Below are 16,657 nucleotides of genomic sequence, written 5' to 3'. Positions count from 1 at the left end.
TACTATTGACCAATGTGTTATTCTCACTTTCTATACTTTATAAGTCACCAGTTTCTCTTCGTTCTCCTGTGTTTGCAGTTGTACTTTGATGTTTAAAGCCACAATCTCAATCCAGATCCTTATTTGTTTTTGTTTGAAGTACCAGCATCCTCCTATGCTCAGTGTCCTAAGTTCTTCCCTCTCTGATCTACAACAGAATGATTTTTTTTTCCTCATACAGTTTTTAAGGTACTGGTTCCATGCTATAGAGTCTAGGATAATTCTTTCAATCATCATATACAATTGTCCAAGTCAGGCTTTCAAGGCTCTCTATCAACTATTCCCCATTCAGGATTGAAAGTTTTTCGTCTAAGTTCCCACCGACTCTGCTTTTGACAAGATAATACCTTGTCAGAATCCCAGTGTCTGCTTTCCCTGTGACTGTGATTTTATTTATCTACTTTCCCTTCTAACGCTGATTTATATCAGTTTTTCCAATACTTGTCAATTGCCATCTTCATGAAACACTCCTTGATTCCTTAATCACAGAGCGCTTGGCTCACTCCTTTACTCTGGTTGTCTTGCTCCTATGTAGATTCTTAGAGAACACACATTTATGATTTACCCTCTGAGTTTTAAATTTTAAAAAGGTGCTCAAGTTTAGGGCTTATGATCTAGTATTTTTCTCTTTTATGCTTTTGTATTTTGTATCCATTGAAGAGTGCTGGAAAAATGAATCAAATATTTCATGTGTGTTGATACATGAATGAAAAAATTATTAGAATCAGTTTTGGTTGAAAGTTTATATATATAATTTCCTGAGTGTCTTTCCAAATAAGCAGAGTGGAGATGATATGGCTGGAATGAGAAATAAAGAACATACTTCAATTCTCTAGACAGGAAAAGAACGATATTACTCAGTTCCTCGTTTGCATTGCATTGGCCTTAAACTGTTCTATAGCCATGTATACCTTTGTTTGTTTGGGATCGCTCCACATAGTTTTTGTTTACTTTTTCAGCAGGTAGTTTATTACGCTCACTTTGAAAAAAAAAATAATAAAGCTCTTTCAATAAGTATCCTGCTATCGTAAGGAGACCTTTTCTTCAGCACAGAAACATGGAAACAATTTTGCTATCAGTTATTCCGTGATGCGAGGAGATGTTAATGTACATTGGTAGCTATCACAGTCCCTGGAAAATCCCTAACCTCTTTTTACACTTCATCTTCTGCCTTATGCCAGTGAAGAATTTGTACACTGCATTATAAATCCATGGCTTTATATGATAAATATAAGCTATAGGATAATCAGTATAGATTTTTTTATGGGTTATAATGATCAGTTTATAAGCTGCTTTCATAAATGATAGCATAATGGATCTGTCTGAGATTTCAAAGACAAGACATTATTTTCTTCCATAATTTCAATTTTGACTGTTCAATTTATACGTAATTGTGAGAAAAAGGCTTGCCAGCTGTTACCTGACGTAAAGGTTGATATCATAGCATGGTGATCAAAGGTTTACTGCCACGTTAGTTGGAAGACTATCTCTGGTTTTCTCACTGTTGCAGGCATTTCCAATTGCTTCAAGGTGTGTTATAAAATGTGTGAATTGCTGTTCTCAGACAGTAACGTAACTGCTGTTCTACAGGTGTCTCAGAATGTAGGAAATGTTACACGTACAGAAAACTTTGCATTTTGCAAAGCACTTTCACAAACTAATTATTTTAATTCTCACAATAAGGAGGCTACGGAAGTGTTAGAATTCATTCAGATTATGCCAAATTAAGAAATGCAGCCAGATCTTTAAAACAAATCATTCTAAAATGTCCTTTTGCAGAATCTTATGCCCCCAATAAAGCTTGCTGTAGTTAGTCAACTACTGTCTTTATCTGCAACAAGTAGAAATTTTTATCAAAAAAATAATTTCAGTTGCTAGTAGTTCTGCAGGTAAAGAATCTGAGTTTTGTAGAATGTAAGTCTTTTTCTCAAAATTAATCTGGTGCAGCCCAGTAAACCTTTCCACTGTAGCACTGTTTCCAGTGACCTGAAGGAAGGAATATACAGCAAGCTTATTAATGTTTCCGTGACCCCAAGCTAAAGAATGAAACAAAGCCCCAAATTTTCTTTAGACTTTAAATTGTTCTTCAGATCATATACACTAAGAGAAGTAATAAAATTTGAATAAAATTTATAGCAATATTAACAGCATGGAGAATAGGAAAACACTGTCTACTTGGAAGAGAGGACAACGTACAAGGAGATAAAGCCTTCCTCAACTTGGGAATGAATCTTTAAAATATTAAGGCCAAATCTTCCTTAATAAAAAATATAAAAACACAAAAGAATCTGAAAAAGAATATGTGTGTGTATATATATATGTATATATATGTGTATGTGTGTGTGTGTGTATAATTATGTGTGTGTGTATATATATATATATATATAAAACTGAATCACTGTGCTGTACACCTGAAACTAACACAGCATTGTAAATCAACTATACTTCAATAAAAAAAATAAGATTTAACTGGAAAAAATGAAGTGACACAACTGCTTTTGTGATTCTAACAATGTCATTTTCAATTTATTATAATAAATAGGCAAAAAATGGTAAATTTTGGAGTTTCCATACTTGAAATATTGCAATAGTTAATATCTCTAGAATTTCCTATGCTTAAGAGATTGCAAGTCTTTTATCCAAAAGACTTCATCCTTATCTATGTTGTCTGCGGGGCTTGACTCGGTGACCTCCTAGTCTGTTCCAGAATAGTAACTTATCTTTTTTTTTTTTAGTAATATATTTAGAGGGCATGCTATATGTGTCTATCACATGTCCAGTATCCGGGCAGCCTTTAATGGACCATATGCACATAAGGAAGGACCTGAATACCACTGGTCACTCTATGAAGGAAAAGTCCCTTATCCAAGACCTGGTTCTGTAAGTTTAGGCATTTAACAAAGTATTCTTATTTTTTAAAGACTCTTTTAGTAATATTCTGTTCATTGTTTCAGATGCTTTACTAAATTAGCATGAAATAGTTAAATTCAACACCTAAAAATATGCTTGATTACTTGCAAGGTAAAGAAATATTACTTCTTACATCAAGATGTATGCTTGTTATTTAATGAAAAGAATATAATCTAGCATTATAGACTATATATTATTGTTGATATTTTAGCTATCTATGTAGGTCTCACTAAAATTTTATTTTTAAGGGTACTGGTGAATACAGAAATATCCAGTGAAATGAGCATCATATTCCTCTCAGCCTCTTCAGAAGAATTAGTGCCACATGTGATTTCCAAGCAAGAGAATGTTACCAAATTTTTATATTATAATATTTGAGTCAGGCTCTCAGTTCCCTAGGCCAAATTTTCTCCCTACTTCTCACTTTAACATGTCAAGAGGAAGCTTTTTCTCTGGCTCTTCAGAATTCTGAGCACCCCATTTGCCATCCTTGCTAGCCTTCTGGAAGAAAAGTGACAATACAGCTGTGTTGCTAGAGAATAAGAAGTTCCACCATTTGCCTCTTAACTGATACTACTAAGATTCTCCCTAACTAGCCATTCAAACTTTGTGCTTTTAATTGCACACGTGATGATGATTATGATGAGGATGATTTTGTATCATATGTCCCGTACACAACTAGGTTGGGAAAGTGTAGCATCAATTGTATCTGCTGTCCATGGAGAACAAATACTGAACTTGTCATGCACGTCACAGTCTACACTATTATGAGCAGCTGGTGAAAACCCAACACTAGGCTGATTCCACAAGTGCTTGCAAGTCGAGTAGAAACCATTTTTGCAGAGCCAAAATTCAAAGTGGAAACAAAGCTTACCTACATTAACAAGTGTAAGGCTTTACCATTACAATCACTCTCTCTCACTAGCTTAGAATTATTACTTACAGTAAGACATAAAGTATATTTTATTTCACTCTATTGATTGAAATTACAATTTAAATGGAGAAAACCCACTCCTGTGGCTTTGCTGGAAATGCTTCTTGAAACCACATGGTATTAAAGGAGATTTGGAGGAAGTGACTGGTTACTGAACTGCTTCCAGGCTGGTCCACAATGTTTCCAATTATATATCATGAAAGTACACTCAAGTGAAAAATTCATGCCAAATTGAGAAATATGGCCCAAATTTTTAAAACAAACCATTAAAAATGCCCTCTTTGCAGAATCTGATTACTAAACTACTGTATTTATACTCTGAAGTGGAAAATTTTTATCAAGGTCATCATTGCAATTGCTGCTGGTTCTGGAGGAAAATACGTGAAATGAGGGAGTGCTTAATAACAAGCATGAATCAACGCAGTTAAAGGTATTCCAAGAAGTAACTTAGGTACTGTTGAACATTTATTTTTAGAGTCAGTGATTTAAGAATTGAGACACATTATGGCAAATATTTCTGGTTTTCTCAATTTATTGTGTCTAATTCATACAAAAATAATATAAATTCATACAGATTACAGTAGAACAGAGAGGGTTTTTTCCTTATTTAACAATGATGGAATTTGAATAGGTTTCAGTGTTACAGTACTAAAATTCTGTAGTCAGTGAGCCAATTGGAACCATCACCAATCATAGTATCAATAATGGGAAAGCTATTGTGCAGTTGTGATTCTTAATTTGGGGGGAAGATTTAGCACAATAAAGAGTCTCTTTGTTTTGCTATAAACAATATATTGTTCATAGGAAATTAAAATTTAATTTACAAATATGAAAAATAAATTTTAGAAGCAGGAAAAATAATTAGAGTATTTATAATGTTACACGTTTGTATTACCTCTAGACTATACCAATATTACATATACTTTACTTTTTCAGGATTTCACTACTATCTGTCTATTTCTACTGCTGCATGTTTGGAATAATTCAGTCTCTCTATGCAATTTTTAATGCAGATTTTATTTCTGTAATGAAGAATATATGGTTACTAAATATTGCTAAATGCACAGTTGATTAACTGAACATACCCAGTTTTTGTAATTTTTTTCATAATTGAGTATAAATTTGCTCTTTAGATTTCAGGGGAAAAAAATTCATCCGTTTGTATTTCAGTGTGCCAGCAAAGTGAATGGAGGGAGGTACGGAACCACCAAAGACTACCCTGATGATGCCATCAGATTTGCAAGAAGCCATCCACTTATGTACCAGCCCATAAAACCTGCCCATAAAAAACCAATACTGGTGAAAACAGATGGAAAGTATAACCTGAAGCAAATAGCAGTGGATCGAGTGGAAGCCGAGGATGGCCAATATGATGTCTTGTTCATTGGGACAGGTAAAGAGATTAGAGACTACTCAGAGAGACATTTAAATTGAACCTTAAAATCAATAACATTATTACATTAAAAAAACCCCACCTATCAACAAAACCCTGGTTGACCCACATTGGCTCATTTACATACTACCTGTCTACTGCAGTGGAAGAGAAGATTTGGAGCAGTTACAGCACATAATTCCTGATACATGGTCAATACTTAATACATTTGAACAAATGAATACATAAAGGAACGAGTAATTGATGTTAATGAACAATGAATAAACAATGTTGGTTCCAAAAAGAACTCATAGAGGAAGTAGGGTGCCATACAAGGATAGTTCTCCTGTTACTCCCCCAGGTCCACTGCTACCTTTGGCTGTTCAACAAGGTCTCAAGATTTTTCAGTCTTTAGGTGAGGTTTAGGTAATTTCACCTAAATCTGTAATCTCAACTATGCTTATCAGGTCCCGTCAGAAGTCAACCATGCGTACCAAACAAGACAAGTGTTACACATAATGGAGATAAAATTTTAGACCAAAGCTATAATATCCTGCATTAATAAAGTGTAATAAATATGCTAAAAGTGAATATTTCAAATAAATTTGTAATTTCAGTTAATGCTATGCATTAGATCTAGCTTGTGGAAGAGAACTTGGAATCTTTTAGCATCCAGGGTAATATGTATCAAATTCTGTCAAGTACTTTAAAATTATATAGTCATTTAAAGGATCTTTAAAATGATCATTTCTTTTTTTTTTCATATGCATCATAGTAATTGCTACAGCAGATCCTATTTAGAAGAGGAAACAGTCTACCATACTTAACTTTAATCATTGACATATTCTAAAGAGACATTGCATATGCCCAAATCAGGAATTGGGATATAGCATTAATATTGGTGCTTGAGCTTTTCCAGTCATGCTTTCTGAAAAATCAAAGATTTAAGTAAGGAGATATTAATCGGATTTCCAGAAATTGATCTCTGGTGCAGGCTGTATTTTATTCATTTATTTTAGGAGGTTAGTAATGTGCTCTACACTGTGGGTTCAAGATTAACAAAGCATCAGATTTCTTTAACAAAGTTAAAGTTACCTGGCCATGAATTCACTTATAGTGATATCCAACAGAGTTAAAAAAAAAAAAAAGAATTCCATAAGCAAGAGTAATATTTGATAAAATTAATCATAGAAAAAAGTATGTTATTTTTAAATGAGAAGTCATATATAAGTCCAAGAATGTTTTCAGAAATACTTTTTTATTAGATTGACCAAAGCTATTTGAGAGAATTCCAGAAATATCAGGTATATACTTACACTCTCTTGTAACCTATGTTTAACTTAAAGATATTGTTATATTGAACCACAGTTTTTCAGCACAAAGAGCATATTTGATAAATGTGTGATGAGTACAGCATTGGAAAATCCCACAAAATAGTTATTTTTCCCCAAATTTATCAGACACTTGCTTTAATGCTATATAGACCTTACTGCAAAATCACTGGTTGCAAATTGATAATTTGAGTTTCATCTTTGCCTTTTACTCTATATAATAACTGTGGGATATTTATAATGTGTGCTTGATATGATAATTTTGGTTCCTTTTAATGTATGATACAGGTAATTGTTATTAGTTTCATTTTAATCAAATTTTATTAACCCAACCGCAAGATTTCATAATTTTTAAACAAATTGCTTAAATACCATAGAAACTCTTGGATCAGAACCTCCAACATGCTTTTTTTTTCCCTAAGTTATTTCTAGCCACTACACCAAATCTTTCTTACAAGCAAATTAGTATCTTATTAAATTTTTCATTAGAAATAACAAGCTCAGAATATCAGGAATAATAAAAATAATGTGGAGTTTTAAAAGGTGAATATAAATTTATAAAATTATTGATAATTATGGAAGCTAAATGGTTTGTACAGGAGGACTCATTATACTATTCTCTCAATAGTGTATGCTTGAAATTTTTATTAAAAGTGTATATAACCAAATTTGTGGTTACTGGAGGTGAGGGGTGGGAGAACTGGATGAAGGTTGTCAAAGATACATACTTCCAGTTATGAGATAAATATGTACTAAGGATATAATGTACACCATGATTAATATAATTAACAGTGCTGTATGTTATACGTGAAACTTTTTAAGAGAGTAAATTCTAGGAGTTCTCATCACAAGGAAAAAAATTCTTTTTATTTTGTGTCTATATGAGATGATGGATGTTCACTTATTGTGATAATCATTTCATGATGTATGTAAGTCAAATAATTATGCTGTATGTCTTAAACTTATACAGTGCTGTATGTCAATTATATCATTAAAACTGGAAGGAAAAAATAAAAGTATATATAGATATAAACATATTCTATCTATATGCCTATCTATATATATATATATAAATTTCCATAGTGTGTTGCTTGGAAGGTTCCATAAGATTAAAGGTATAGTTTCTTACAGGGAAGGTAGCTTTAGGTAAAAAATTTTCTTTTATCATACATCACAGAAGAAGCTAGAATAATTTGCCATCTGTCTTATACTTCATTAATTCCAAAAGACATTTTGATTTCTGAACCTTTAACTGGATTTTTGAATCAAATTTTTGAAACAATGAATATGAATATATAAGTAGTCATATTGTTTGCAATAGCAATGATTAAATGTTTTGTACATCTAGATTTCAAATCTTATTTGAATTTATAGTCTCTCCATGGTTTTTACTTGTTTGAAAACCAGATTGTGACAAAGCTAGTTTATCTCTTTTGTTTTCTCACAGATAATGGAATCGTGCTGAAAGTAATCACGATTTATAACCAAGAAACAGAATCAATGGAAGAAGTAATTCTAGAAGAACTTCAGATATTCAAGGTATTTTTAGTAAAAAATATAGCCAACATTTATGTATTACAGACAGTTGCAAGTGAGTTATAAATAGGAAAAACATTACGTCAGTTTTTTTCTAACAGGTATATTGTGAATTCAGAATGAATTGAAGAATGATTTAAAATTCTGATACATCTATTTGATTGTCATAGACTGTTCAGACGAAGAGGCCAGTATTTACCAAGCATGAAAAGAATTTCATTGTATGAACTGTGACATAAAGAAAAGACACTTATCCCACAAATGAATTCTAGAATCATTATTGCAATGTATCATCTTGAACAAATTTACTATCGATATAGAAAGTTAAAAAATAGCAGTAGATTTCATGTTGTGGACTTTGTGGTATGGTAAGTAGACTGCTTTTTTATGGCATGCAGTTTACACAGAGAATTTACTAAGAGAAAACTACAAAACGATAATGGAAAGATTAGACATGACACAAACAATTGTACATATTCACACACAGACACACACAAACACACACACACAGTTAAGTCTCAACATTTGTGGCACTTACCGTCTTTGAAGTCACCCTGAACGCTGAATTAATTAGTAATCATTGCTCCCTAGGGGAGATATGGGGTTAGGTTCCTGAGAGTCTCTAGTCAGGACATTTTTGTCAACTTTTCGATACATAACCTTGTTTTATGTGTGTTTCTGTTTAAAGACACCTTAGTTAGTATACATAGTTGATTACTTAACATTGAACTTATGGCTAACAGCACTATAACTAATGCCTGAACAAGGCTTATTTAAAACATGTTTTCTTCATAAGGCACATCACAGTCTTTTGGAGCTTAGGAACACGAGACAACACTTCAGCACTATGCTTAGGGGCCTTTTAATCAGCACAGTCACTAACAAAAAGCACAACAGTATGAAAATGGGGCACTAAATAGACCATGAAAAGGATACCTGTTTACAATATGAGAGCTGAAACAAGAAGGCAGGCTGTCACCTTGAATGACGTCATCTGGGAATGTACATGTTGGGCAACTCAGAGTTTTTGCCATTCTGAGCACACACATGTCTGTGAATGACTGCGAAACACCGCAAGTATTGATATTGGAGTTACAAATAAATTTTGGCAAGTAAGCAAATGTGCAAGAACACAATCTGCAAGTAATGAAGATTGTGTATGTAGGTGATGAATGTATATGAAAACATTTTTGATGAGAAACAGTGTATTTCACGTTGGCTCTTCTGGAGATTAGATTCCCCATAGCTATGCACAAAGTTAACCACATTCTTATCTCAACCAGAGCAGCTATGCTTTTGTTTATTTTGCGTATTGGACCTCTGTAAAATTTCATTTCACATTAGGAATCATAGCTCTCATATTATCCACGTTCATCACAATGTCTTGTTCATATAAACCCTTAAGAAACATTGTGTTCTGAATGAATAAATGCATGCCTGCATAAATGGTTCTGTAGTTTAAAATATTTTAAAAGATTTAATAGAGAGGATCAGTTTTTCTCTTTCAAAAAATAATTGTTTGAAGGGTAATTATCCACAGAGCGGATCCCATTTGCGTATGGCTTCTCCACTTGCAGAATTGACTGAGTTTGTGGTGTCCTTAGAGACACTGTCGTCTCAGTCACCATCCCTAGAATTGCACATAGGCTCTCAAACTATCGTGTAGATTTCATCCTTCCTCTGGTGCAATTCTAAGACAGTGATGATGACAGTGCATCTTTTTCAAAGCGTTCTGGGTTCATGGAGATTGAACTCTAACAGAAAAGTATTTTGTTTAGGCCTGGGTTAAAACAATGAAAGATCACATGGTTTATTGGCAATAAGACCTATTCAAAGACGTAAGTGTTTTACTTCTAATGGTTCAACTTTCTTTATAAGAAAGAACACTCTGACTTCATTATTTTATTTAAGGATATTTGAGTTTCCAGAGCATGAGTAATATTCAAATGCAAACACAAAAATTGTAATCCAGAGACAAACTATAAGATGCTTAGATTATTCACTACTTTTCTCATCCACATTTTGTCCTACTCTACTAGAAAATATTTTTTAAAAGAAGGTTATATTTTATTTAAGTGTATTTTCCTTTTGATTTACTAAAATGAAAGCTGTAGACTGCTTGGCAGGAAACAACTCACATACCTAGTATGATTTCAGGTAATTTATAACCACACTAAGGTATGTTTCTATATTTTTATTCCTAAAAAGGAAACGTATTTTTTTAATTTTTCAGGATCCAGTTCCTATTATTTCTATGGAGATTTCATCAAAGAGAGTAAGTTGTGTGTGTGTGTTCTATATATCAGATAAGGTCAAAGGATAGAAAGCTTAAGTATGTGTGCTTATATATTAACAAGTTACAGTTTTATTCTGACAAAAATACATAGTGGTTTACAGGTAATAGATTTCTGCATTTTCTGTTTTTAGAAAGGTAGACAAGAGTAGGTTTACCTCTACAACCATGATAGGACCTTATTCCATGATTTTTTTTTTGGTAATGTTTTTGCAAAAAACAATGGTAATGATGGTAATACAAAAGAGTGTACAATGAAACACAAACCTCTTTTCTACTTTACTGGAACCAGCTTCTGGTGTAAATTTCTTCAGAAGTAGTTGTTGCATATATTGCCTCATTTATTTATAAATAACCTTTTATGTTTAGGCAAATGGGAACATGTGATGTTGATTGTTCTGCTACGTCTACTTTTTACTTAATAACATATCTTACAGTTTATTCCACATCATTCTATATATATCTACATCACTTTTCTACATGTTATATGTCAATGTGCACTGTTGGTGGGAATGTAAATTGGTGCAGCCACTATGGAAAACAGTATGGAGGTTCCTCAAAAAATTAAAAATAGAACTGCCATATGATCTAGCAATTCTACTTCTGGGTATTTATCCAAAGGAAACAAAAACACTAACTCAAGAAGGTATATGCACCCCCATGTTCATTGAAGGATTGTTTACAATAGCCAAGACATGGAAATGAACTAAGTGTCCTCTATGAATGACTGGATAAATAAATTATATACACACACACACACACACACACACACACAGACACACACACACATATATACATACATATATACACACACAATGGAGTATTATTCAGCCATAAAAAAGGAAGAAATCCTCCCATTTGTGACAACATGAATAAAACTTTAAGGGCATTATGCTAAGTGAAATAAGTCAGAGAAAGACAAATACCATATAATCTCACTTATATGTGAACTACTGGCAAACAACAACAGCAGCAACATAAACAAGCTCATAGATACAGAGAGCAGATTGGTAGTTACCAGAGGCAGGGGCTGGGTGAAATGGGTGAAGGTTATCAAAAGGTACAAACTTTTAGTTATAAAATAGGTAAGTCCCGGTGATATAATGTACAGTATGGTGATTATAGTTAACAATACTGTATTGTGTATTTGAAAGCTGCTAAGAGAGTAGATCTTAAAAGTTTTCATCACAAAAAAACTTTGTAGATTTGTAGTGTGTGATGAGGGCGGTGAAGTAGACTGATTGTGATCATTTCACAATATATACAAATATCGAATCATTATGTTGTACAGCTGAAACTAATATAATGTTATATGTCATTTGTATCTCAATTAAAAATGCAAAAAAGACCATTTACTTTTCCAGTCTCCTACTGGACATTCCTATAGATCTTTTAAAAAGACCTACAATGTTAGATGACGAAAGACTCTACTTAAATAATGAATAAAATAGTCGACTTCTTGAGATTTTTTGTCAGCCTAACTCTAGCAATTTTATTACTCATGCATCCAAGCCTGTAAAAGTATTTCAGATCTTGGAGAAAATGAAAGTATCGGTGTTCCATTATCTGTCTTGAGTAACTGCACTCATTTAAGTGAGTATCCACAGAGGCTCTTGTGTAGGAATGTGAAAATCCAGGTGTAAGAGCTCAGTGAGAATTCTGTCCATTTCTACCAGTGGCCTCTCTCTTCCTTGATGTCTGTAGCAACAGCTCTATATTGGATCTGCTTCTGCCGTGGCCCAAGTCAGATTCCATCAGTGTGACATGTATGGAAGTGCTTGTGCAGACTGCTGCTTGGCTCGAGACCCTTACTGCGCCTGGGATGGCATATCCTGCTCCCGGTATTACCCAACAAGCACACATGCAAAACGGTGAGACAGAGTCTTCCATGGAATCTTTCGCTGATTTAGAGAAACAAACCTAACACTATTTTCTTTTCTTTTTGTACCCATTCCATGAAAATAACCATGGGTTTTTTTTGCTTGTTTGTTTCTTTTTAGTGATTTTTCATTTATTCCAAAGTAACTTTGTTTTTTTTGTTTTTATATTGGAGTATAGTGATTTACAATGTTGTGTTTATTTCAGGTGTACAGCAACTTGATTCAGGTGTACATAGACTTTAGGTATATCTATTCTTTTTCAGATTCCTTTCCCATATAGGTTATTACAGAGCATTGAGTAGAGTTCCCTGTGCTATACAGTAGGTCCTTGTTGATTATCTATTTTATATATAGTAATGTTTATACGTTAATCCCAACCTCCTAATCATCATAGTCCTATTTTGTTCATAATACAAGTTTTGAAAACTCCACATTTTACTGAAAAATAACTCCCATTAATTATTGTGTAGAGCCTGGGCTGAGCAGGCTGCCGGGGTTTTATTTTTCCTCCGGGTTTGAATCAGCTCTTCCCCCTCCTGAAACTTTTGCTGCAAGACATCAAACCAGTTTAGATAAACGTAAAATGTGGAAATGGCTAGCCACCCCACACATGAGGAATTCAAAGACTTAAAAGGAAAATAAATAAATAAATTCTAAAATACATCCTGCATTTGCCCTGTGTCCTCCCGACCAGCTGGTCTTCATTTATTTCATTTTGAAAGTGAATATTTTAACTCCTAGGCAAATGCATGACCTGTATAATTAATGAAATGTGTGATTTAATTCAACGCAAATGAAAGGTACTTAAAGACCTCCAAACTCTAATATCTACAATTCAGTGGGGTCATTGCCACTTGTTAGAGGAGGTAAATCCTGGGATTCTTTGAACAGGAGACCGTGAGGTACAGAAAGTATTTTAAAGAATAAGGATCTTTCTTCACTCAAGTCAGAAGAAATTGTGCATTCTTTGGGGAGAAAAATAAGGGAAAATATTTTTATTATAGAATAAGCAATTATCTTTTTCACTTGATAAAGTGACTAAAGATAATATAAAGCAAAAATATAGACTCAAATACAGTTTCCCTACTGAAAAGCAACTTTTATTAATTTCATTTACTCTTGCTCTTTCACTTTGGGCTACTTTTCTTTAAACCTTTTTCAAAATCGAATTTAATCTAATTTAATACAGTTGTTATTTTTCTAAGTTTACATGTATAGTAGAATCTCATTTTTTAAAAAACTTAGTCACTAATTCAAATTTTTGTTAATTTGACCTTAGCTAAGTTAACATTCCATTGAGTGTTTAAAGGTATACTAAGCAGATAGTAAAAAGATGCTTTGAGAGGGCATTTGTGAACTTTATAATTTACCAACTGTATTAAAGAATAGAGTGAGTTAATTGATTTTGTACAAGTGCTTATTGATAGTTGAAAGCAATTCTTGAGGAATATAGCCATGTTATTAATTGAAAATATTGTTTTATGATTTATTCACTCATTAAGCCAGTTTCTGTACTGTGTTCAAGGGGTATGAAGAAACAATCACAGCCCCCTGTCTGTAGGAAATCAGAACCTGAAGTGGAGAATGGAATTGTAAATAAGGATGATAGCTCACCACTAAGCACTTAGTATGTGTAAGGTACTGGACTAAGTGCAATACACATAACACATTATTTAATTCTCAAAAGAACCCAACCTTTGAGCTCAGTCTTAAAGGTAGAGATATAAGGAGATTCCAGCTAAAGAGAATTAATTGTTTGTACAGAGGCACAGAATGTTCTGGGAAAGCCGTGTAGTTCCATAGGTTAGGAGTGAAGTGGTAGGATCTAAGGGCAGAAAGGTAGTTTTACCAAAAGTAACAAAATTATTTACCCTATTGTTTTTAGCAACAATCAATATGTTTACAAGCCTTGCATCAAATACTTCCGAATAGCAAGGTTTTGTATTAGGCATGCAAGAGCGTTGAAGAATTTTAACTGAGCAGTTTCCATAGCTAAGTATGTCTTGGTATACAGTGCGTCTTGTAAGATTGTACATGCACAAGTTTGTAAGATAGTATTTAAAAGGGTGGACAAAAAGAGTTATTTAGAGAAAGTTAAATGAATGGGCAAAATCATAGACAGGAAGGAGTGAGATGCTGGAGTCAGGAGCCATACTCAAGTGAATTAGTTCAGTTCGGTGACATGTAATGCAGATCTTCCAGTAGCGTCACTCTTGTGAACTGTCACCCACCCCTGGAGGAGAACTTTTTGGATAAGTTCCAGACATAAAGGGAAAATAGTTTGCTTTTATAGCAGATCGTTTTTGCTTCAGATCTGACTAGCAGCAGAAATTGAAAACTGGTCATTAAAATAAATACTCTTCTGTTCACGGAGTGAAAATGAGTCAACAGAGGAAAAACATTACTTCGCAATTCAAACCACTTGTTTAAAATAGTCTTCCAAAATACACTATAATTTCTAGAGCTAGGTCTTTTTCTTCCCCCTTGCTCTTGTATTCTGTCTATTTCCAGCATTCTCTTTAAAAGTTTCCAAGAGGCAAGAGATAGAAGAAAAATATGCGACTTTGAGAATAAAAGACAACTTTGCTTAACCTTTCTAAAACTCTTGCTTTTAATACACTCTTTTTTTAAATGCTGAAGTAAAGAACAGCTATTTTAGGATAGTATAAAATGAACTGAAGCTTTATTGGAGAATGTGATATCTTTCTTTTTAAATGCATGTTTCCAGTGATTTTAAACAAAATTTTTGTACATCTATCCACAGTGCTTATCTAGTATTAGCTGATTGTAGTTCCCTTTATTCTCACATCATCTGTATAATAAATATGATACAATATCATTTCTGCAAAGTGGAACCTATTTCCCATTTCACTGATTTATTCCTGTTCCGTTATTCATTATTGCTCAGCAGGCTTGGGATTCCCAATACCAAAGCAATACTCAATGAAGTGAGGAATTAACAACAGCCTTTTATTCTCATCTAGAGCTGCTGTCAGTTGTATAATAGATGTTAACGCTAGTATAAAATAATATAGAGGCATAAAACTTTTAAATTTTGCTCCTTACTTTTCTGTCAATGTTTATTTTCAGTTTAGCTCAGTAGAATGATCCATGTGGCAGTTTTAATCTTAACTTTGTAAAATCTCAGGTCTTTAGGTCAGGTTTTCTAATCAACAGTCTATCTTTTTTTAAACATGCTTTCACACAGAGGTCATAATCCTAAAAATCGATAGGAAATATTCATCTGTCCTAGCTTTCAATATAGGGAAATACTTCAGTGGTTGTTTAAGTATTGAGTTCTTAACTAGGATCTGAACTCATGTGTGAGAAAGCACTCCATCTCTTGAAATAACGTTCCAATATCACTATTTGGTGACCATGAGGAAAACCTAGAATGAAAAAAAAAAAAAATTGAGAGTGGAATTTAGGGGTCATTTAGCCCAACTTTATTTTACCAAGGAGGACACACAGAACCAGGAAAGGCGAGGGATATGTATAAGTTCCTGCAGCACATGAGTGGTGCCATTGGGATTTGAATCTGGTTCCCTTTTCCAGATTTGATCATTGCATATGATTAAAGCATCTCTTTATCACTCTGGAAGTCTCACCAATTTCCCTCTGGGGTAAAACTTCTGTTTTGCCTTCTGGTTTTCTCTCAGTCTTGAAGATATGCCATGATTTAGAGAAGCAAGTAGTATTTTCTGCCTTTATGTAATACTTCTGTTTTTATCTCAAATCTGAATTAATATGCTGAAGATCTTGATTTTAGCTTCCCAGTACTAATAATGATAATTTCTATTGTTTAATTCTTGAGAACAATGCTTACAAATTTGGAACATGGTATATATTCTGGAATTCTTTTTCCGTGGGTAAAGAATATTGTCATTTGTCAATTATATGTCTAAGCGAACTATAAAACATGAAAATATACTAGAAGCGTATTTGCCTATTAGAGGCAAATTGAGGAGAAATACAATATTTCTTGAGTTCCACTATATGTAAGACATCCTGTTAAATAGGTAAATGCACCATCACATTCAGTAGAGGCATATACTTTCTAAATGTTATAAATGAATAAAAGTAAATTGAGTATATTATTAGTTTATTTTTGTTAGCAATCATATTGATCATGATGGCTGTAGAACAAAATATTTGGATCCAAATACCTTTACTTAATGCACTTTAATATAGATAGGAATTTTATGCATTTTTACTCAAATAGGTAGTCTGCTTCAAATCCCACTGTCTTTATCTGCACACATTCTTTACCACCCAAGACACTCATTTTGAACTAGAAGACTTCTTGTTTAACTAAATTCTTAACGAAATGTAAAGAGAACCTTCTGGAATTATAATCAAACT

The 16,657-nt window shown here is 33.2% G+C and overlaps 1 protein-coding gene across 3 annotated transcripts in view; it reads left to right on the top strand.

Moving 5' to 3' along the window:
• SEMA3E (semaphorin 3E) overlaps nucleotides 1-16,657 on the top strand; it is a 269,360-nt gene that overhangs the window by 231,647 nt on the left and 21,056 nt on the right. For all 3 annotated transcript variants that reach the window (XM_082398304.1, XM_082398306.1, XM_082398305.1), the window contains exons 10-14: nucleotides 2,775-2,919; nucleotides 5,054-5,276; nucleotides 8,034-8,125; nucleotides 10,356-10,397; nucleotides 12,120-12,286. In XM_082398304.1, the coding sequence (XP_082254430.1) occupies nucleotides 2,775-2,919; nucleotides 5,054-5,276; nucleotides 8,034-8,125; nucleotides 10,356-10,397; nucleotides 12,120-12,286 (669 nt within the window). The remainder of the gene's footprint in view (nucleotides 1-2,774; nucleotides 2,920-5,053; nucleotides 5,277-8,033; nucleotides 8,126-10,355; nucleotides 10,398-12,119; nucleotides 12,287-16,657) is intronic.

Source organism: Balaenoptera borealis (assembly GCF_965194805.1).
Source record: "Balaenoptera borealis genome assembly, chromosome: 7".
NCBI lineage: Eukaryota > Metazoa > Chordata > Mammalia > Artiodactyla > Balaenopteridae > Balaenoptera > Balaenoptera borealis.
Note: the sequence above shows the minus strand (reverse complement) of the source record. Positions and strands in the feature narration are given on the sequence as shown.